We start from the raw sequence: 24,098 nt of genomic DNA on the forward strand, positions 1-24,098 counted from the left end.
GCTAACATTACTATTCTAGATGTCTGGGCACTTTTTAATATTGCACTGTGCATCACATTGCTTTATGCATGCTCTGCTACTCATGTGTAAATCTGAAGTGGTCAGAATCTGTTTTCTCTGGCATGTGGTCAAGTTGAAAGCTTAAAGTATGCTTAAAGTTCAATAGGTTCACTGGAGATTACCCTGCTCCATTGTTAATTAGACAAAGCTCTTGTTGTAATTTCCCCTCCTCTTGATCTCCCCTCCTCTTCACCCCACTTCCATTTAAACTTCTCCTTTTAAAAGTGCTGTAATTTCATTATGAATATATTCTCTTTTTTTATTAAAGAGAAGACAGAGTAAAGAGATTGTGATTAGTAGTTGGGGATCTATAGCCGAGGAATGCTAGGAGATTCTTGGGTATGGATTTCATGTTAACTATATAGTGCTCACCGTGGACTGTGTGGTTTACAGACAAAGTTGCAAACAAGATCTCTTCCTAAAGAATTTGCAGTCTAAATCTCGATACTAGCAAGAGTTCTGTGATGTACATTAAGTGAAACTAAAAGAATTGTCTTTTTTTCTTTTTTCCTTCAGGTTTCTTCTCGGAAAATGGCTGGCCAACAAGTTCTTCCCCAAGCTTTGTATCTGAGCAATATGCTGAAAGCCGTGAAGATTAGGGAGAGAATTCCTGAAGACCTTGTCATACCCACCAATGGAATAATTCATCACTTTAAAACGATGTACAGATACACAGTAGAAATGTTCAGAATGTGCCAGTTTTGTCCTCCGTTTCGGGAGATCCTTCAGAAAGCTTTAATTGACCGATCCACCCAGAGTTCGCTGGAACATCAGAGGAAGCTGAACTGGTGCAGGGAAGTTAGGAAACTTGTGCCGTTAAAGACTAATGGTAAGTTATGTGTGTGTCACTCCACTAGTATTAAGACAGGGTCATAAGGATGTAGCACATTGTGTTAATAGGCTTGTAGTTTGCATTGCTAAGATAAAAACATAGTTGCTTTATTAAAATAAACATGTCTGTTTTTATTTTAGCAACACAAAATCCTATTAACACAATATGCCAAACGAATTCTTAATCTCTAAGGATGCACAATGTACGTCACTGGTATATCAACAGGTTGAAAGTTTCATGGATGTTTAATAATACCATAAATCTTTGGTATGGTAGAGTGATATATCCTTATCGATGAGGACCTCAACTCTTACAATGCTGGCATTTTCCATGATGCCTTCTAAGGACCTGATTCTGAAATAGTAGTTAGTATAGTATTATGACCCCTCATCATTGTAGTTTGCAGGCTGAACTCAGTTGCTAATGATTTTTTGGTATAACTCTAAGTACTGTATCAGTTGGAGTGTCTTAGATTTCCAGCCTTTAGCTCTCTGGCTGTGGAGTCAGCCCCTGATTAAGCTAACTAATGCTGAATTGTATTATGGGATAAGAGGGCTTTCTTTTCCCCCCACTTCTTATGCATAGCTCCTATTTTCATTAATGACAGGTACCTACATGTATCAAAGGTGCATAATTTCCCTTGATTTTAAATGAGAGTTAAAGAAAAGTAGCACGTGGTGCTGCTTTTAATATATTTTTATATTATTTCAGGGCCTTAGGGATGATTTGGGAGAGGTGTTTCATAAATGTGTATCTTATAATATCCCCTAAAGAAAACAGGGCAAATATAGTAGATCATGGGGCTAGAGTCCAAAGATTTTGTGAGCAAGAGACTTATATTTAAATTAATTAGCGGTAAGTTCTAATGGATATGAGAGTGTGAGCTGTGAAATATTGCGTGTTCCTCAATCATTTCTTTTCATATGGACATACATGCACACTACCCAGTCCTCCTAATTCATATTTCTTTCTCAAAATCTACAGTGTCCTATTACTGCTACTCTTCCTACGTATGATTAAATTTTACAAAGACTAATACAAATTTAATCCTGAACATAGAAGCATCATCTAGTGGTAACTAACACAACGACTGAGAAAACAATATAGGTCTGTAACAGAAACCCCAATGCCACAATGAACCCCACATAGATTGTCCACTGTACTTGCACAGAGTTCCACTGACTTCCGTGAACCTCTGCATGGGGTCCGCGCATGTGGAGCTCATCGCAGGACTGAGGCCACATTTAGCACTTGTTGCAGCATTTTGCAAACACTAAATAAGTAATCTTGTCACAAGTGTTGTATCACACAATCTATTTTATGCAGTATAATTGTAGCCATGCCGGTTCCAGAATATTAGAGAGGCAAGGGGGTCCAATAAAAGATATTACCTCACCCACAATATATTTCAATCAAACAGATTTACTAAGAAAATATATAATCTAGTGGATTGCTCCCTGAAATGAATAGAAACATTTTAGGCCCAATTCTGCTATTAAAATAACAAGGAGCTGCACAGCACCCACTGAATACATTTTACTGGCTTGGATCAGGAGTGGAGGACATTATTTGAAATGGAAATAATGCAGTGGTTTCAGGATGTGACTTATATACCACCTGTACATATGTGTACTAGAGGCATTTCTGGAATGTTAAAACTGCCCCTTTTTTTAATTGCATTGAGTTCAGTCCAGTCCACTGCTCCCAGGTCAGTAGGGGCTGTTGGTACTGCAAGGGATTGGGTAAGAAGAAATGCATCTTGTTACCTTCTGTGGTTTATGCAAAATCACCACCACACAAGGCCTGTTCAGGACAAAGAAGATAAACAGTGTGGGTTGGAGGGAAGGATGCTTCAGAGTAGGAGTGGGGCTTGCAGGAGCCCCTTAATTTCCCTGGAAACAATGTTAAGTCTTAATGAATGGAACAAGTTTTTCACATAGCATAAAATTTTTTTTTAAGGGAGTTGATTTACTTAACCTTTAGACGTGTACAGAGTGAATTTGACAGTTCTTTTAGTCAAAGACAGATTTGCTATTTAGAACTCCTTACGGCTGCAGTTTTTTGAAAGCCAAGGAAACAAATGCTTCTTCTAGGATTTTGGTAACGTTAACTTTACCTAATATGTACAAAAGAGTATATATATATTTGGGTGATTCACCATGTATGCTCTGAGGATATGAGAATGGAGTAAATGAGGAAGGGAGCAGGAGGTATAAAAATTGAAACCATGTTTTTAAAAAAAATTCCAGTGTCTATTGGCTGTAGAGATTTCACTTGTATAATGATTAGTCAGTCATTCCAGCTCACCCTAACCACACCCACTTGGAAAGTCCAGTATGTACTTCATAGTTCAAATGTGAATACATCAGAACAAGAAGTACAATAGCTATTGCTCAATTGCTAGTCAAATAACTTAACCCTGGGGAATTCCAAGTGTTGCATAGGGAATTTTGTACTGGTGGTTCTCAATAAAGAACTGAAAGTAAGTGCTAAAATAAAAAAAAATCTTATCTTTGCTCTCGATTTTGCAAAGGGAAAATTTTAACAGGATGTATTAATTGTCTTTCTTTTATGTCAAATTTCTTCTAGTTCAGGCAGAAGACTTTTCTGTTAATATTGTGTATTTTTCCCCTGATTGAGCCCAAAACGTGTGGTCTCATTTTAAAAGAGATTTTGCAAGAGGAGGTTAGGAAATCAGAAAATGAATTTCACCCTATTCAGAAGGTCTGAAATTTATGCAGCAAGTCTGTAACCAATTACAAGTTTACAAAGGATTCATAGAGCGCTCAAGATCTTGTGCGGGAATTGTGCATGGCTTTGATTTGATTAGGCCTTTGGAGAACAGCAGTCATGAGAATGGGAAGGGGTTTAAAGCTCCTAATGTATGTAACAAACTGATACATTGGAAAATAATCTGAAATAATTTCTTGTTGGTATCTTCGGGGGGTTTTTTTGTTTGTTTTTGTTTTTTAAATACCACAAGTACAAATTCTTGGTGCTTTGTTAATTTCCTTGTATTACAACATTGCAAGGAGGCTAATGTGTCATCGTGTCCTTAGATGACTTAAGGACCTTTGTAGTGAACAGTAAATCCCAGGCTTGAATCCAAGTGGTGTCCAAGAATAGTTTCTTTGTGTCTTCCTTTCAGATACCCTTGGGGAGGAAGAAGGGGCATGTGGTTAAAAGCCCAGGATTGGGGGAGGGGTTAAAAACGGGTTTTATTCCCAGCTCTTAACATACTTTCTTGTATTTACCTTGGGCAAGTCACTTAACTGCCCAGAGCAGGGGTGGGCAAACATTTTGGCCTGAGAGCCACATCTGGGTATGGAAATTGTATGGTGGGCCATGAATGCTCATGAAATTAACAATTCTGAGAGATTCAAACAAACTTTATTTTATAAAGATTAAACCTTACTTACTTCGTTGTGATGGTATATTTATAATTGTATCACAATAATTAAACCAAACTTGCCTCCTTTCCACGCCCTCTTTGATTAATGTGAACAATGCAGCTGGCACTCCCTGGCCAACTCCTCTTTGTTTTATCCTCAACAATGGAAAATTAACACTACTAAACAGCAGAGTCACCTAAGCTAACAAGCAGCAGGCATATGGACTTGCACGTTCCAGGCTCTGATGGCACATTTGGGTTGTGCAGCCGCAGTAACGTGTGCCCTCATGCAGGTCCCACCTGAACACGTGGGCGCGTCGGGCAGGCAGAGCAGGGCAAGCTCCCAACCCCACTCCCGGGGGGGGGGGGTGGATTAAAAGGTCTGAGGGGCCGGATGAGGCCCACAGGCCCTAGTTTTCCCACCCCGACCCAGAGCCTCAGCTTCTCCTTCTGAAAAATGGGATAATACTTTCCTGCCTCTCCGTGGAGTTATGAGGCTTCAGTCAATAATGTTTGTAAGGTATTTTGAGATCCTTAAATGGAAGGGGCTATGTGTAAATAAAGACCAAATTATTATTTTATTTATTTATCATTTTTATTCTGTCTTTCAAAAAGAAACCAGTCTGACATTTTTCACCAACCTGACATTGAACAATACACTTCAGTATTAGAGTGAGAGGTGCCCTAGAAAAGCAGCAGAGATTGTTTCATGTAGGTCACTTACAACATCCTTTTTGCTTTTCCTCTTGACAGGACTCTTCTGTCATACATAACAAAGCAAAATGCAGTGCAGTGTCATCCGTTATAGTTGAGCCCTAGACTGGCCCTCCCGGCTATGCAGTATTACATTTTTGGCACATTCCCCAAATCTGGACCAGTGTGTTTTCAATCCCTGTCTTCTATGTTGCACCTTAAACAAGTGTAAACAGTGCTTGTGGAGCAGAGGAAATCCCTCTGTTTACTGGGTTTATTTAATATGTTCTCTTAAGCTTTGTAGTTTTGTTTAAATTTATGATTGATTTATCCTTTTAAGAAAAATTTAATTATGTATGAGGTATTTGCAGATAACCCCAAAATTTAGCTCATGTTGCTTTACTGTAATTTTTCATCCTTTTGCCCATCAGTGTCAAATATAATGGGCTAGTTTACCCAAATTGGAGCAGGAAAGGTGGGATTTATACCTCCCTGCCCCCCTGCATCCAGTGGAGAGTCAACTGAGGAAGGAACGGGTGGTAGTTTTTGGCATCCCCTCCGTCCCTCCCTCAGGGTTTTCCTAAAGAGAGGGGCTCTAATCTCCACTTTAGGAGCCCCACTAGTGGAGGCTGTTGAGAGGAATTCAGGATCAGGTCTGAACTATATAATTTGGAATTTGTTCATTGTGCTTTATGGACCAGTTGCTCCTTTTGCTACTTCTTAAGGAATTGTTTTTTTAAAATTAACCAGTAACTTTCCCATAGGTGATGGTAATTGCCTCCTGCATGCTGCATCCCAGTACATGTGGGGTGTTCAAGATGTGGACCTGGTCCTGAGGAAAACGCTGTTCTTGGCTCTGCAGGAAGTGGATACACGCAACTTTAAGCTTCGTTGGCAACTAGAGACTGTTAAATCGCAGGATTTTGTAGAAACAGGACTCCTCTATAACACCAGGGTAAATTAACTTGACTGCATAATGCTATGACATTGGGGTAAGCTAACTGGAGTGTGAAGACTTGGTCATGTTTACTTGGTTAGGTTTGCTCGGGTGGGACTATAGGCCTAGAGACAATTATGACAACAATCCTAAAAAAATAAAAAGGATTGTATGTAGATAGCTTGAGTAACTTCTTCTTTGGAAGAAAAGGAAAAAGATAAATATCTTGGGGACAGGTTTTGACGTGCTGTGCTGCAACCAATTCTTGATCTACATGTCTGTGAGCTGGTGCTAACGAATATTTAATTATTTCCTCAGAACTGGGAAGAGGAATGGGAGAACCTCATCAGTATGACATCCCCAGAAACATCAGTGGCCCGAAGTGGGCTTCAGTACAATGCACTGGAAGAAATCCATATATTTGTCCTTGTTAACATCCTCAGAAGGCCGATCATAGTTCTTGCAGGTGAGTCCTCCATGCCAGTTGCCTTTGATGATCTAATGTTAAGGACGGTATCATTAAGTGCAAAATATATATGTCTTTGTAAATGTTCTGGTGCAGTGTTTTAAAACCCTAGAACTAAGACATTACACTTGTCATAGTTGAAAGGAATTTGACCTTACTAATATTCAGTATTTTTTCCTTAAATAGATAAAATGCTGAGAAGCTTGGAGTCCGGTTCAAGCTTTGCCCCTCTGAACGTTGGTGGAATTTACTTGCCTCTCCACTGGCCAGCTGAAGAATGCTATAGATATCCTATTGTCCTGGGCTATGACAGAATGCATTTCACACCACTGGTCACTCTGAAGGACAGCGGGCCAGGTTTGTTGTATTTAAATTATCTACTTTGGGGGGCTGTATGTAGGATTTGTATGATTTTTGGTATCTGTGTATTTGCTTTCCCCCCCGCCCTTTATTGACAGTAAAACATTTTAAAATATTGTCTGATCGAGAGTTACCTTTAAAATGGACACAACAAATGTTAAATGTTCGACAGAGTCTTCAAAATATAAATAGTTTACATGATATATACCTGCTAGGGCAATGGTCCCTAAACCGTGGGGTATGCCCCCTGGGGGGGGGGGGGGATGCAGAGGAACATTTTTGGGGAGCACACTGGGGCCTGGGGCAGCCAGTGTGGGGGGCGGGGAGGGAGCACTGCTCTGCCTCCAGCTCCAGCCCCGCACCCAGCCAAGGCCCTGGCTTCGGTTCCCAGCCTCAATGCTGGGCTGACCCTGGCCCTGCTCCCGGATGCATCTCCTGCTCCTGCCTTCCTACCCTGGCCCTGCTCACGGCCATGGCTCCCACTCCCAGCTGCAGTTCCTGGCCTTGGTCGCAGCCCCAGCAGCAGCTCCAGGCACAGGCTCAGCCCCCGGCCCCGTTCCCAGTCCAGACTCCCAGGAGGGGGGCATGGACAAGATTACATTACAGACAAGGGGAGTGGGGACCACTGTGCTAGGGCTTCCAGAGAGGAATCAAAGGTTGCATCATATGGAGCCAAAGTACCTATTGCTACTAAAGCACCATTTAGTGGATGGCTATCTATAGATGGGTTCAATCTATAGCATTGCCTTTGCGGCAGAGTATTGAAATTTATTGCAATGCACTGACTTTAATTGTGTGCCCTGCAGCAGAGGAAGCACTTTTTAGGGCCCGTCTACATCATGTGGTTGGGGTTAGTGACATCTGTGTCCATGTGTTTTTTGTGTATCCTGTTGTGGATGGGACAATACATTTCTAGATCCATACTGTGAAATTGTCCTGTAATAAGGTTCAAGAAACTAAACCTACTGTCCTCTCCATGTTAAGTATAAAAAAATGTATTAGGACATTGAAACCCCAAATGGTTCTCAGCATGCCCCAGTGAGCATCTTCATTCCATCTGACTGTTTGGGAACACAGATGTAATCATGCATGCTCTTTACAGGCACTATTGCTGAATTTCAGAGTAGACAAAATGAGGGGATGATATTTTGCTTATCATATTTCACGGTTATTCCCATTTGGTAAAACTCACCCGTTTTGTTTCACACAGAAATCCGGGCTGTCCCACTGGTCAGCAGTGAACGAGGCAGGTTTGAAGACTTGAAGGTGCACTTTCTGACAGACACTGAGGAGATGGGAAAGGAGAAGCTACTGAAAGAATACCTGATGGTGATAGAGATTCCAGTGCAAGGCTGGGACCATGGTACAACTCATTTAATTTATGCTGCAAAGTGAGTGGTGTTCTTCTCTTCCTACAGCTTTATAGTTGTTGCTGATAAAAGTCTTATAGGATAATGTATTCAATCTTTTATTTCTTTCTCAGCAACATGCATATTTATATACACCATTATGAAATCATGTCACAATTAATAATAATAATAATAATGTACCTTTTGTGGCATAAGACTCTAGCTTGAAGCAGGCTTAAATTTAAATTCTGAAATTTCCAGTCTTCAGTTTCAGAAGGTAGTTAATAAATTTAGTCCTGTTGTCAGCCAGGTAGCTAAAGGGATGTGACTGAAAATGAGAACTCAGAAATAATAATTAAACTCTCACATTCTTATTTAAACAACTTTTGGGCAAATTGTGCCTTGAAGCACATTGATTGCTTTGGGGAAAGTGTGCAGCTGTTGTGACCAAGTGAATGTGGCTTCCGGCATTCTGCTTGTGCAGTGCAGCTGCAGGCAGGACACTGTGGGGGTGTAGTGAGGAGGAGTAGGAGACTGACTCCATGCCCACCCTCTTATGCTTAGTATATGCCCCTTTGGGTGTAGAGGGCTTTTGGCTGGCCTAACCTCCCCCTTGCTCTGAAGGCACACTAACAGCAACATTCTGCCCAGTTCCTGAACAGATGCATAAGGGAGAGACTCCCTGCAACCTCCCTTTCACTCCTTTCCCCTTGTGGAGGAGGAGCTCTTTCTGCTCCTGAAAGGTTCTGGATTGACAGCCTTGAAAATTAAAATCCCCCACCCAGGTGCAGCATGGGCAGTGGTAAGACCACTTCCCCAGTTTTGCTGGGCTCATGTGTCCCAACCCTGTACTGAATGGATCACTTCTTCACATTTGCTCAGTTGTGGCCTCTAACATAATTGCAGTGTGGGGTTTTTTTTGGTTTTTTTGTGATGTGGACATTAGACAAATAGGAACTTCTCTGAGCCACCATCTGCTCATTTCACTTAAGCAGGGTTTCCAGTTTTAGATATCAAAGCAAAAATGGGAGTAGGTGTTTATAAAATATATACCAACATCTTTAGAGATGGAAATTGTTTGCAAAGTGGGCTGGTGGGGCCTACAAAACTCCCAGTTTACTCTGAGCTGAGCCCTGGAGTGCTGGACTTCAGTGGCTGGTAAGAGTTTGGAGTTTTTTAACATCAATTTACTCCATCACAAATTAGCTGTAATGTGCCTACTACTAAATGCTGAAAACCACATTGGCCAGCATTCTGAGAATACTACCAACTAGGATTGTATCAAACCGCTTATTTAGAGGTGAAAGGCTCCATTTAACTTTACTAGACACCTAACTTTCAAAATAGGTCACTCTAAGCTACAATTTACCATCATGTATTTTTAATTCAGCAATATGGATATGTAATAATTATCTCTTTACCTCCTTAAATTTACATTTCCTCATCCAATGTTGCTTGTATTCAATACCGTGCCCACTCCTTGCCCCTTTCAGACACTGATATACATGTTGATTGTTTGTTTTCTTATTTGGCCTTCAGGTTAGATGAAGGCAACTTACCCAAAGAGATAAATCTGGTGGAAGATTACTTTCAACTGGTACAGCATGAGTACAAGAAATGGCAAAAGAACAATACGCTTATTACGAGGGAGCCCTACACCGGGAATATACTGGAACTGTCCTTACCCCAGCTGTCTCTTGTAGAGGTGAAATGTGAAACTCCCAATTGCCCCTTCTTTATGTCTGTAAACACCCAGCCCTATTGTCATGAGTGCTTTGAGCGGAGGCAACAGGGAAATAAACCAAGGAGACCGAGCTCCAAAACAGCATCTGAAAAGTCACGGACGACTGGAGCAGGCTCATCTAGGGTTGAGTTTTGTGAGCCCGGGGGAGGGCTATCTGAAGAGCCAGTGACAGGGCCTCATTCTGCACCTCCAACAGCTCCAAGCCTTTTTCTGTATAGTGAAACCACCGCTATGAAATGCAGGACTCCAGACTGCCCTTTTACGTTAAATGTGCAACACAATGGACTCTGTGAACGCTGCTACAATTCCAGACATCTCAGTCCCTCTAACAACTTGGACAACCTTCGACATGTAAACAGTGTGACATGTAAAATCTGCCTTCAGGACACGAACAGGACCTTTAATGGCATCTGCACCTCTTGTCTCAAAAGGACTACAGAGCCGTCAATTGCCAATCCTGTCTTCCTGCCCACGTTCCATCGGCGATCTCACTCCGACCCGTCACAGCTATCCCAGAGCTTCCTCCAGCATTCCTGTCATGCAGCACCCAGCAACGAGCTAGAGGAGCTGTCTTCTTCAGAAATGCTTCAGGTTCCTCACAATTCATTGGAAAGGAATGGGAGTAGCCAGTGCAGAAAACCTGGCTGCACGTTTTTTGGGACTCCTCAGAATGAAGGCTTTTGCACTCTATGCTTCTTTGAGTACAAGGAAAACAATGGTAAGTGAAGCTAGTTTTAGTTCCCTAACACCTTAGCTTCAGGTCATTGTCTCTGAAGATACAGGGTGTTTTTGTGGGGGAGACGGGGTGTTGGAAGGAGATGGTGCTAATACAAAAATAAAAAGGATGGGCCAACCAGTAGTGTAGAGCAGGCATTATGTGATGAGGATATATCCTTGACACACTTATTTTTGTGTAAACCATGGTACAAGATAAGGGTGGGATTTTCAAAAGCACTCAGGATTGGCCCAGTTCGGCTCCCACTGAAGTCTATGGTAAAATTCCCATTGACTACTGTGGAAGGAGAGGTAGGCCAGCACTGAGTGCTATTGAAAATCTCACCCCTAAACCACTTTTCAGTTGTGTTTTGGTGTGAATTGTCTGTAATTAAAGTGCTTTAATGTCAGAGTGATTAGGAGTTGTAGGAATCAGTCAAATACCACTTCATTGTCACTGCCTAAAGTCAGGTTTCGTTAGTAATGCAAGGGCCACATTCATCCTTGATGTAGCTATTGACGTTACCTGTGCAAGTTAAGTAAGAAAGTCTCTAAGAAATGTGGTTATATTAGATGATCAGCAGTCACTTTAATAGCGGTCACGTTTGGGAAGTTACATTATTCAAATGTACCTCTTTTAACCATTTTTTATTAGTACTGTGTTTTATGTGAAGTCAGGCCCTCATATGGGCAATATTCCGTAGCTAAATCAAAGGATACAGTCCTTACCCCTGTTACTACTCTTCTCTAAAATGAGCAAAGAACTCTCAGGGGTAGTACCTGAGAGATGAATGTAGGAGGGGAAATAATGCATCTGTCTTGCAGAATAGCTCATTGATGACACTAGTGGACTATAGTCTGAAACTTTTTTTCACATACCTTCAAGTTATGGAAGCTCCCTGGTAAATCATGTGGTAGCAGTTATGTGTGCTAGTAGTTTATTTTCAGAGGTCATTCACAACATAATTTTTTCCTGTTATTGTGGAATACATCATACACAATCTGTATATGTAGGCTTTTTAATAAACCAGTGAAATGTAACACATTCATTGCTGGTCCTTTGCGCTACCATTTCTATTTAACATTCCACTGAAATTGAGGGGGAATATTGGGATCCTGGATCCATTGAAGTCAACAGCAAAATTTCCCTTGACTTCAATGAGGTCAGGTTTATGCTCCTGGTCCTTTTAGCAACTGTGATCTAACTTGAAAGTACAGAAGGAGGCAAACCTTGAATTGCTTCAACAACTTTTGATTTTAAAAATAAGATTAGTAGCCACCATTATTTATATATCTTAAAAAAAGGTGAATCTGTTCTGAATATTTGGGGTGGCCTCATACCTACTTGAGGCTAGATGACTTGTTTTGGAGACCAAAGAATTCTGTGTTTCCTTTTCTGTCATCAAAAGTGTTGTGCTCATTCAAATAACCTCTCTCTTCTTGCTTTGTATGGTAGGCAGTGCCTCACTACTTCATCAGAGAAGGTCTCAAAGGAATTCTTCTGCTTCTGGTCAGCCTGGGACCTCTGCTGCCACATTCCATAACACCATTTCCTGCCTGGGGCGAGAATGTGGCACCCTGGGCAGCAGTATGCTTGAAGGGTATTGTCAGAAATGTTTTATTGAAGCACAGACTCAGCGATTCCGTGAAGCCATAAGGACTGAACAGCAGCTAGTGGGACAATCTGAAGTAAGTGAACATATGGGAATCTTCCCCCAGTGTTGAACCCTGTACCCTTCAACCTAATATATCTTAGTGAACAGTTTCAACTGTAGAATAGAAAATCCCCATGTTACTGCACCTCCACTTTCTGAAAAGGAAAATTTTGAGTAAGTCACTACTCTGCCTTCCAGAACTGAGCACCAGGGAGGTGTAGAAGTCTTTCCCATGTTACATCTACAGCAGACACTGTGGTGATGAACACCACAAAATATCTTGCAAGAGCTTTTGTCCCATTAGTATGAAAAGCCTTGGAGCAGTCCTAGAAGAACAGCATCAGTGGCTACAGATTTTTCTTTCAGAGTGGTAGCCGTGTTAGTCTGTATCAGCAAAAAGAAGGAGTACTACTTGTGGCACCTTAGAGACTAACAAATTTACTCCTTTGAGATTTCATTTAAAAATGAAAATAAAAGAAGCAACACAGCCAAACCATTTCACAGTTTCTAAAATCTAGTACAACACATCAAGTTTACTGTATATAGGAGTTAGCCTTGCTTCATATTGATTCCAAGGTGGGGGAGAAGATTTTTCAACCGTGTTCAGTGTTGCCCTAACTCTGCTCAGATTTAAGTATATGGGAGTTTTATCATCGAGTTCACTAGGAACAGATGGGCCAGTGCTGAGTGCTTTTGGAGATCTCCCCCTTCACCCCTTCTCCCCCTGTGAAACCACATCAGGCAAGTTAGTCAGCTTTAATAATGTCCAGCACCACCTTTATTTAGTTAATTTGGAGGGGGGGGGGCGCGGAAGTGTTGAGTAGAGAGTTTTCAGGGAGGAAACTTTTTATAATAAATGAAAGCCTTTTAAGATTCTGTCTGATAAATCCTGGCCCATAACAAGCTTGGAGCTTTGTGCTCTACTGTATTCTGAGAAGAAGGAAGTCTCTACCTAGAAATTGAAAAGACTGGTGCTTTGGAAAGCAGATTCTTGGAAAGCTCTTGTAAATAGTGCTGCAGCACTTCTTGCGGCCACTGTATACTGAACAAACCTGAAGTGGCTAAATATCAAAACATAGCAGCGTCCAAGGCAATTAAAAGCCACTTATGCTGCCAGCATTGCAACTGACAATTTTTTTTAACCTTTACAGAGAACTGGGCAACACAGAGACTTACAGGTATCAACAGTGGGGAGCCAAAAGCGAAAGTGTTCCACGGCTTCTTGTAGGAACAACTTAGCCTGCAGAAACGATGAGCTGTGTCAGGAGTGCCAGCGAGTTCAGTCTGGGAATCCTAGAGGGCCAGCTGCAGAAGAGCCTCCGAAACAGTGCTGCCGAGCCACTGGCTGTGATCATTATGGCAATAATAAGTGCAATGGCTACTGCAATGAATGCTACCAGTTCAAAGAGATGTATGGCTAGCGGAGAAGTGCTGGCAAAGAGCAAGGAAGCAACATCTGCTTCTACCTCGCTGAAATGGTGCTATGTCCAAAACACTTAAGAGGCCAGCCATGGCAAGGTCCATTTGAATGGTGTGACATATATATGGCTTTGGGGGGAAAATAAGCTGTCTGGTTTTGTACATATTTATGTCCATGGGTATGAATGAATATCCACTTAATACAAACACTGCATACATGGACCAATGAGAAGTCAGTCTGCTTTCTGCACAGAGGAATCTTGCAGGAATGATCTGCTATAATGTTGACTCCAAACTCCCTCTCCTCTCGGATTTCAAAATCCCTAGAGTGCGTCCTGTGGCAGAATGAAGCATTTGAATACGGAGGACTTTGTAACTTTGCCTCTGCACTAATACCTCCCCTGCACCTTGTCAGAACTAACCATTCAGAGTGCAAGGACACTCAACCAATGTCTGAGATGCAGAGCTTCTTGAATTGGCCTACGTCAGTGTTTTGCTCAAGGTGAGGCTGGCCCTTCTTGAGAGGACTCCATTCTCGTCCAGGGGAGTCTGGTGCAAGCTGGGGATGAGGATGTAGTTAAGAAACTTGCTTTTGCTTGGTTGCCTTCGTCTAAGAGCTCTGTCTTGCATGTAGAGTGTTCTGGTTGGTTCTGTGTTTGCTGAGCTCTGGGCAGAAAGAAGTCAAAAATGAAGGACAACTCGCTGCCTGCCTGGTTAACATGTTTAACCAATGTACCTCCCTTTCCAAAACGCAAAAATAATAGGGACCCAACGAGTAAGCCCATGACCATTGGCTATAAATGCATTTACGTGAAGGGAGGCCTGAACACTCCCCTCCCCATCCCCTAGGGAAGGAAATGCCACCACAAGGTATGAGAGAAAGCCCTAGGTTTTGATGCTGATGCCAAACTGACCCTATCTGCTTTGGTGTAGGAGGAAGCACAGTAGCAGTCAGGGCTGTGCAAGCTGCTCTTTTCTTATTTTATTGCGCCTCCCCCCTCCCCCCCCCCCCCCGTTTTTCTGGCATCGAGGGCCCGATCCTGCAAAATGATGAGCGCCTCTTGTGCAGCGTTGGGAACTATCACCTCCTGTTTTGGGAGTAAAGGGCACAACACATCTCAGGATTGGGCCCTGATTATCTCTGCAGTTGCTGCTCAGATATATTCTCAGATGCCTTCCAGGGTATCTGTTTGTTCAGCTGAAGGACTTTATTTTATTTTTGTAACACTTGGTTTTCTACAGCAGCAGGGTATCCTGGTCGTAATATATACGTACAGTCATTCATGAGATCCAGCCCATGCCCTGCAGCTGAGAGACCAGTTCTGCCGCTTACTCTTTCATATGTTAGAGATTACTTTGTAACCAACCCCAAAATGTAAGGAAGGTTTTAAAAGTAAGCTCCATGGTACACAACAATGGCCACTTTTGTGGCTCCTGTAGCTGCTGTCCATGTCTAATGATTGCGAGTTTGTATCCCTCCTGGTTTTAGAATGAGGTTGGGATTTACATTTGCAGGAATGGTATGGCCTGGCTTTTGTTGCTGCTGTTTGAGGTTGGAAATCAAAGGGAGCATTGCCATGGACTTCAGTGGGGCCACGATTTCACTCCTGGAGTTCAGGCCTCCACTTCTCAAGCTACATTTCTTTCTCTAGCAAACTTGTCTGATTGCTGTACCAGAACTGCTCTGGTTTCCCTCTGCTTTTCATCCCACCCCATCCCTCCGTTTTTCAGCTTTTATTGCTGCTATTATTTTGGAGGAAGCAGCATGGACGACAGCTGCTCTGATCTACTTTTCAAATGGAATCGTTTGCTATTGTGTCGTTATTGAACTTTTTCTATATATATTTGTGAACTTGTACAATAAATGTGAAACTTAAGATATTTATATTCAAAAAATGTAACTTGAAATTTGCACATTTTAGGAATTTTTTTAGTATAATAATTTACTCATTAACTTTGACTAAGTAAATGTATAATTGCAAAAAAAATTCTCCAATATAAAGAAATAAATTATTGAAGGATTAACTTTGATATTTTACATTCATGATTGGTGGGAGAAGAACATATAGTTAGGTGCACCGGCACTGATCCAGGAAAGCATCTCTATTCACGACAGCACTGCAGCATGTGCTTAAAGTTAAATTTGCCCTGAAGCGTAGTCCTGAACAAGACTTAAGAATGTGCTTTCCTGAATTGGGACCATGTAGCCCAGGCCTTTGAGGAGCAAAGTGCTATTGCTGCTGAGCATACTCAAGTGTTACTGAAGTCAGTGGCCTTGCAAAAAGAGCTCCAGCCTTTCAGGATACTGCATGTGAAGCAAACATCCATAGGGACATGGATCCTGAGTAGCTTCAGTTCTCATTGAAGTCTGTGAGAGTTCAGGACACTCAGCAGGACCTGAACCCATGGTGAGTAATGAAAGCAAAGCTAAGAACAGTTGGTCATGTTGCTTGGAACTTCTCAGCCCGGGAAGGAAGTTCTTTCAACCGAAAGCATTAAATCCCCATGATATATTCTCTGCAGCTTTCTGGGCAATTACTCATAACTCTAAAGTCACATGAAGTTCTATATCGCTCTGATGTCTCTTATGTAAATGACCACACACTCTGTCTTGTGTGATCTAGTTGTGGGGGAACAACAAAGCAAATATATTTTACACACCATGGTATTTCCCTAATCTTCTTGGGGGGGATTTTGATCATCTGAAGCTTGATGACCTCTGCCTGGGCACCTAGTATTTCTCCTTGGGCTTCTATGCTTTTTCTTTCCTGTACTGCAAGAGAAGAAAATAGTTGGGGTTTCTCCCTTTTTGACCACTACTAAAGATCTCTGCTGTTAGATGACTAAATAAATACCCTAGTTTGGCCAGATTTCCTTTCTTACCAAAAAAGTAACCAGTCTTTTGTAGCTTTATAAATCTCTGTAATACAGTGCAACACAAGTCATTTTTTATTTTTGGTAGGGCCAGGGTGTCCTATTACCTACACAGTGATTCTAACGTGAGTCAAGCTGGGAAAATGAATGGTCAGCATGTTAGTTGTGACCTTGAGGTTAAACACCAGCAGACATGGCAATTCATTGTGATGCAATATTATGCTAGTAGATAACTTCTGGTCCAGAAAAGAAGAAAGTCACATGCCATCCTTTAGCCTAGGTCACAGAAGAAATGCCGGTGTTGATATTTCACTAGGCTGCAAGACAGCTTTCAGCGTGCTGATCTAGGGTAATGGACCATTTAGTCAGAAGGGGGAAACAGTGCAGTGAGACGGCATGAAACTACATGTGACTCATGAAAGAAATAGACATCACTTAACTACAGTTATTTTTTAACACTGATATTCCAAAGGCCCCAGTCAGGGTCACAGCCACATTGTGGTACTACCATGCAAATAATTTCAGGAGAGGTGGCCCCTATCTTGAAGCGCTTGCAGTATAAGGGCCAGATCATGGCTGAGGTAGTACACCCACACAAGAGCATAAAACTTCACATTTTTTTACTTTGGGCCATAGAGCCATGTGAGTAGGGGTAAACGGGTTTGTGTCAATACTTCCCATCATCACCTTCAGCCAGTGGTCAAATGTCTTATTTAATTAGCCTGTCTTGTTATAGTCCCCATACACCTCGGTGCAGAGACTGCCGTTAATCCATTAGCAGTCTCTGAAGTTAAGGATTCTGAAAATCAGGAATACAATCAAATGGAAATGAGAGAGGTGTGTTTGTCTGACTGAGTTAATCTAATGGTATGCCTGACCTAATCCCAACTACCTAATAATAGTAATTTACACCATAGCAGTCTTTCATTCTGAAATCTCCATCGGTGCTTTACAGACTATAGATCTCAAAACAAAGAAACCCCCTCCCCTCCCCCACACACTAGCAGTATGGAAAAATTATTTCAGAAAAAAATCCTTATGTCCAAAGCCTAATTCTCCTGCTGCAGGATACAAGTGACCCCTATTCAAGTCAATGAGAGTGTAATCAACCATCCCCTCTTCTTGGTTGTGGAGACAGCAGCACACCAACTCGCTGACAGCAGTGACTGCTAATAGAAATCTAGGAGTAAATTACAGATTTCCAGTTTCCCAAATGGGTGGCCATAAAGACTAAGTCATTATGACATATCAGGTCTTGAACTCAGATCCATGGCAGGGGGGGTGTTGGGGTCACCACATGGGGTGTTGGGAGTCTTCACACATCAATCCTCCACCTGGCAGCTTGCAGGCAGCAGCTGGGACCAGGGTCAATGAAGCCCAACTGGTGCACAAGCCCTACCCTTACACTCTGGGAGAGCTCCAAGGCTCCTGATTGGGCCACAGCCCCTAATTAAGAAAGAGGCAGAAACTGGAAGTTCTCCGAACCATGGGGCTGCATCCTGCCTGTTCTTGTCTTCTGGTATCCTGGTTCGGCCTGACTCTTGGTAACTGCCTCCTGGTTCCTGTCCTCCAGTTCTGTCATCTGATCCTGGCCTCCTGGTAACCTACCCTCCCAGTATCTTGACTTGGCCTAATTCTTGCTAATTGGCTCCTGTGTCCTTGGTCTGTGACTGATGCTAATCCCTAGGCCAAGCTGCCCATCGCCTGGCCCTGGCACATACAGTGATCTCTAAAAATAAAGTGTGATCCCACATGCAACATAAGGGGTTTCCACTGGCTATATGCTGCAGATGATACATATTCTCAGCTGGTGTAAATCAGCATAGCTCCATTGCCTTCAAAAGAGCTGTCCCTATTCACACATCTGAGACTCTTGCCCATAACGTGCAGGGTAGCTACTTCCTAAATTACCTGTTTATGTTCATTATAGCCTAATTGGGCACCTAAAATTAGACATCTATATTAATTTTTAGGAAACTAAATGCCATGAGTGGCCTGATTTTCTTATTTTTTTCAGAGGGAATTTTCAAAATTACCATTGAAATCAGTGCACTGATGAGCCAGAGTTAGGTGCCTCCCTCTGCTCATGATCCTCAGCTGCGAACCCTCTCCTGGAGGGCCCTATGCCTTAGCAGCTGAAACTATCTCTCTGTCTCCTGCTCTCACTCAGTACCTCTCCCACGCTTGCCCTAGGTGTGCCTGTGTACCCAGCTGTCGTTTGTACAGGTGCTCTGCTGCCCTTCAACCTACTCATTGCCCGCCTCCTGATGAGGGGACTGGGCAGGTAACCGATGTTAGGTGTGCTCTGATCATGCCTATGGGACTGGGCCTCGCTGGTAAGATAGTTGTTCCCCAGCCTAGTTTGAAAATCCCTCTTCCTGGCCTCTGGGGCTTTGACTTGAGTTAGGGCTCAGAGTAGCTCATTAGCTATGGAGCAGTGTCAGGATTTACCATTTGCAAAGCCACCCATCAGCAGAAACATAGGCACCTCAGGGATTTAGGTGTCTAGGGTTAGGGGGCCACTGAGAAGCGGCTTTGAAAATATCAGTGGTGTCTAAATGGTGGACTTAGGTGCCTAAAGAGGCAGCTAGATACTTAGATGCTTTTAAGGTTCTGGGCCATTTGGGTATGTCTACACTGCAGTGAAATACCCCTTGCTGTCCCATGTCACCTGATTCAGACTCACAAGCCCAAGTCAGCTGACATGGGCCAGCCCTGGGTGTTTAATTGCAGTGTAGCCATACCCTCACTTTCCCAAGGGCATAATAACACTTCTCTACCTCAGAGGTGTGGTGTAAATACATTATTAGCTTGTGAGGTTCTCAGATACTATGATATGGGGGGAGCCATATAAGTACCTAACATAGAAGTTCTATTTATTTACAATGTTGATCATTGGCATAGCCGTGTCTATTTAGCTAGCTTAAGTATTTCTAAGGTATATAGCACTGTAGTATCTAAGGCCCCAATCCTTACATTGAGCTTAACTTTATACAGTGTGACTAGAACCGCCCCGCACTAAGTTAGGGTGCCGATCTTGCAAAAACTTATGCATGTGCCTAAGTGAGAAGGTGTGAGATGCATATCTTAGTTTGGGGAGGGCCCCAGGGGAACAGGAATCATACCGTTTTACTCCAGCATACTTCACTATAACACAATAGAAAACCACACCACCGAACAGTCACAATTTCAGTTTGTTATACTGACAAGGCTTTTTTTTTAAGGGGATTAAAAATAGAGGATTTAAAAACCAGTTGTTCAGTTTCTCATCTTGCTAGAGTCACATGTCAGACAGCAAACATATTGTAGATGGGAAGGGGTTAAAAATTAGCATGACTAGATATAGCAATTTGTGTCCTAGTGCATGTTTTCTCCCTCATTAGTGATAAATACTGTCATGACACTAGTGTTTGTTGGGGACCGAAGGGTTTTTCTCAAGCAGTAGCTTTAGGTAACCTGCTGTATCCTCTTTGATAACTTCTGGGTTTCAAAAAGAAACATGAAATAAGATCAGGTAATTTTACTTGGGAGTTTTATGGTGACTGCCTTTTGTTCCAATGTTAATTTTCAAAAAACTCCATATGCCTCATCTTGAAAGACAACCTACGTCATGTTACCTAGACTACCCCCTCCTCCAGCCTGTGCTGTCTGAATAACGTGACATGTAGAAAAGTGTCATCCCCCATCTCCCCTCCCCACTCCTTGATGATTAACCATGATGATTCTTTTGGCTATTGGTGTTTTAGTTAAATGATTATACAAATACTTAGTGTTGGGCAGGAAGTAAGATTTCCCCTGGTGAATTACCGCTTTGGGGAACTTAGGTTTTGCTGTCTGGTTATGGTTTTATTTCAAGGGATTCATGAGCTACTAAAATATGTGCATCTTGCCCAAATGTTCTGGCCTAGTGTAATCTCTCTAGAGTTTTATAATTTTTAAAATATTTTTACTGCCTTTTTAGTGTCATTTAATGTAGTGGGGCAAATTCTTGTTCAGTAACACCGGTGTAAATCCAGAGTACTTCCACTGACTGAAGTGGGGATTCAGTGTGTGTGACATCATTCTATTCAATGTTTTATACATTGGTCCGAGTTCTTTTTCCACTGGCTATTCTGGATATACATCAAGTAACTAAAACAAAATTTGGCCCAGTGTGTTAAACTTTTAATAGAATGATGTCACACAGACAGAATCCCCTCTTACTAAAATAAATCTCTATAGGAGTCATTTCACTACCTCTTACCTAAATCACTGGGGAGAGAACTGCATGTTGCAGAGAAACCTGCTAGATATTTTAGACCAATTCTGATCAGTTATAGTGGTCTAAATCTGTAATCATAGAAGCATAGGACTGGAATGGACCTCAATAGGCCATCTAGTCTAGTCCCCTGCATTCAAGGCAGGACTGAGTAATAATTAGACCATTCCAATATTTCCATTACCTTCAACAGAGTTATTCCAAACTAACACTGGTGTAACTGAGATCAGAATTTGTCTCATGTATTTGGTTTCTTGTCTCCTTCTGTGCAACTTGGAGTGAATAAATATATATAATCATCAATGCACCAGGGCAGTGTTTCGAGTCCTCATACAGCAAGATGCTTAAGGCTAAGTAGTCTCATTGACAACTCATGCTAAAAGATAGGTACATGCTTATGTTCCTTGCAGAATCAGGGTCTTAATTCTCTATATAAAACCTCTTATAAAAACTAAAATAGTTAATCATGAGTTTAAATTAGACTAATACTAAGTTCTATTTGAAAGAAAAAGATTTTCTAATATTTTACTTGTCTATTGTAATCCATTGTCTAATATAAAATTACAGTGCTGCATGGTTTCTTTCTAAAACACACATGCCAGGCTGCATTAGTCCTAAAATGATGATAATTTTCAGAGCTTTTTAAAAAAGGAATAGCCACTGGAGGCAGTGACAAAGTTGCTTGTCTTCAAAACCCTCAGCCACGTTTTGTAATAGAAGCCAGGAAATAAGATTCAACTGGGATTCAAACATACACCCTGAAAGTTCATAAATCATCAGACCCCTCCCACCATGATTTACAAAATGAAATCATGTTTTTTTGTCTTTGTGGGGGGGGGGGGGGGGTTTAAACTCCCTTGCCCACTGCAAACATGTGAGCAGCTTTGAGCTACCTTGTTGTCTCACACACACTTTTGCTTCTCCAAAACCTAAATCTTGCAAAATACCTTTTATCAAAGGGTGTGTTGTGACACTGACAGACCAGGTGCCTGCTCTTGCCAAGGCTTTAGGCCTCAGTCAAGTACTGACATAGACATTGCTGGAAACTAGTCCAGCTCACCTGTGTGTTAATATGATTAAAACAGGTATTGAACTTCTAACACTGTTTAGTGTTTAGACTTTATGAAATGCTTGTATGTTGCTTCATGCATTAATCTCACTTGATGACATGCTATACAATCATATTTAAGTTTTTGCTTTATAACTGTAAAAAATCTTTGCTCTGGAACTGTGAACCTAGCAGGAGGGATCATCTTCTGCTCATCAAGAAGGCCTATCAAAACTAAGTGGGAAATCACAATACAAAGTCTTTGTTAATTTCCCCTTCACATTTATGAAGAGGTAACATGCAAAGGGGCTCATCCCATCAGCTTGAATTTTAGAAGAAAGAAATGTTAAACAATGACAAAAATCTTCATCTCTTTGCTGTTTGGACACTGACAGGGCTAGAACTATGAAACAGCAGCAGAGATCCCCAGGGTCAACCTGAGTTAGCCCTAAAAGACATTCAGTGCTGACAGATTACTACTCTGTCAACTTTTGAAACTATAGACTGTAACTCTTTTGTGTAATACGTTTGCCTGCTTTAACCTGTAAACAACTCTCATTTCTTTTTGATAAATCCTTAGGGTATGTCTACACTATGAGAGTAGTTCGATTTTACTTAAATCGAATTAGTGGAACCGATATTACAAAGTCGAACGTGTGGATACACACTAAGAACAGTAATTCGACTTTGTGAGTCCACACTAACGGGGCAAGTGTCGACATTGGAAGCGGTGCACTGTGGGCAGCTATCCCACAGTTCCCGCAGTCCCCGCTGCCCATTGGAATTCTGGGTCGAGCCCCCAATGCCTACTGGGGGAAAAAATGTGTCGAGGGTGGTTTTGGGTAACTGTCGTCATTCAACCGTCACTCGCGCCCTCCCTCCCTGAAAGCGCCGGCGGGCAATCAGTTCGCACACTTTTCTGGTGAGTGACAGCGCGGACGCCACAGCACTGCGAGCATGGAGCCCGCTGCGACCATCGCTGCAGTTATGGCCGTTGTCAACACCTCGCACCTTATCATCCACCTTTTTCAGAGGCAGATGCTGAGAAATCGGGCGAGGAGGCTTCGGCAGTGCGGTGAGGACATTAAGTCTGAGAGTGGCACAGACCTCTCGCAAAGTACGGGACCCCACGTCGTGGACATCATGGTGGCAATGGGTCATGTTGATGCTGTGGAACGGAGATTCTGGGCCCGGGAAACAAGCACGGACTGGTGGGACCGCATAGTGCTGCAGGTCTGGGATGAATCACAGTGGCTGCGAAACTTTCGCATGCATAAGGGAACTTTCCTTGAACTTTGTGAGTTGCTGTCCCCTGCCCTGAAGCGCAAGGACACCCGGATGCGAGCAGCCCTGACTATCCAGAAGCGAGTGGCCATAGCCCTCTGGAAGCTTGCAACGCCAGACAGCTACCGGTCAGTCGCGAACCACTTTGGCGTGGGCAAATCTACCGTGGGGGTTGCTGTGATGCAAGTAGCCAAAGCAATTGTTGAGCTACTGCTCTCAAAGGTAGTGACCCTGGGAAACGTGGAGGTCATCATAGATGGCTTCGCCGCGATGGGATTCCCAAACTGCGGTGGGGCTATAGATGGAACTCACATCCCTATCCTGGGACCGGAGCACCAGGCCAGCCAGTACATTAACAGAAAGGGCTACTTTTCAATGGTGCTGCAAGCACTGGTGGACCATAGGGGATGTTTTACCAACAACAACGTCGGATGGCCGGGCAAGGTTCATGACGCTCGTGTTTTCAGGAACTCTGGTCTGTTTAGACGGCTGCAGGAAGGTATTTACTTCCCGGACCACAAAATAACTCTTGGGGATGTGGAGATGCCTATAGTGATCCTCGGGGACCCAGCCTACCCGCTAATGCCCTGGCTCATGAAGCTCTATACAGGCGCCCTGGACACTGAAAAAGAACTCTTCAACTACCGGCTGAGCAAGTGCAGAATGGTAGTGGACTGTGCTTTTGGACATCTCAAGGGGAGATGGAGAAGCTTACTGACTCGCTCTGATCTCAACGAAACCAATATCCCCATTGTTATTGCAGCTTGCTGTGTGCTCCACAATCTCTGTGAGAGCAAGGGGGAGAGGTTTATGGCGGGGTGGGAGGTTGAGGCACATCGCCTGGCTGCTGATTACGCCCAGCCAGACATCCGGGCAATTAGAAGAGCCCAGCGGGACGCGCTGTGCATCCGGGAGGCTTTGAAAGCTAGGTTCCACAGTGAGCAGGGTAACCTGTGACTATTAAGTTTGTTTAAAGAGAAGCTGAACCTGCCCCCGTTTCTTTACCCACTTAAT

The 24,098-nt window shown here is 42.7% G+C and overlaps 1 protein-coding gene across 1 annotated transcript; it reads left to right on the top strand.

Moving 5' to 3' along the window:
- The first annotated feature begins 588 nt into the window (after positions 1–588).
- On the top strand, positions 589–13,622 carry TNFAIP3 (TNF alpha induced protein 3). Its single transcript, XM_065401379.1, has 8 exons — positions 589–889; positions 5,741–5,931; positions 6,232–6,379; positions 6,566–6,736; positions 7,950–8,130; positions 9,628–10,554; positions 12,040–12,220; positions 13,353–13,622. The coding sequence occupies exons 1-8, from the start codon at positions 592–594 to the stop codon at positions 13,620–13,622; spliced, it is 2,367 nt and encodes a 788-aa protein (XP_065257451.1). The 5' UTR covers positions 589–591.
- Positions 13,623–24,098: the final 10,476 nt, after the last annotated feature.

Source organism: Emys orbicularis, chromosome 3, assembly GCF_028017835.1.
Source record: "Emys orbicularis isolate rEmyOrb1 chromosome 3, rEmyOrb1.hap1, whole genome shotgun sequence".
Lineage (NCBI taxonomy): Eukaryota > Metazoa > Chordata > Testudines > Emydidae > Emys > Emys orbicularis.

Coding starts and splice junctions, on each gene's coding strand:
- TNFAIP3 (XM_065401379.1), top strand. CDS start 592: ATGGCTGGCCAACAAGTTCTTCCCCAAGCTTTGTATCTGAGCAATATG. Junction 6,737..7,949: donor TCTGAAGGACAGCGGGCCAG/GTTTGTTGTATT, acceptor TGTTTCACACAG/AAATCCGGGCTGTCCCACTG. Junction 12,221..13,352: donor TAAGGACTGAACAGCAGCTA/GTGGGACAATCT, acceptor TAACCTTTACAG/AGAACTGGGCAACACAGAGA.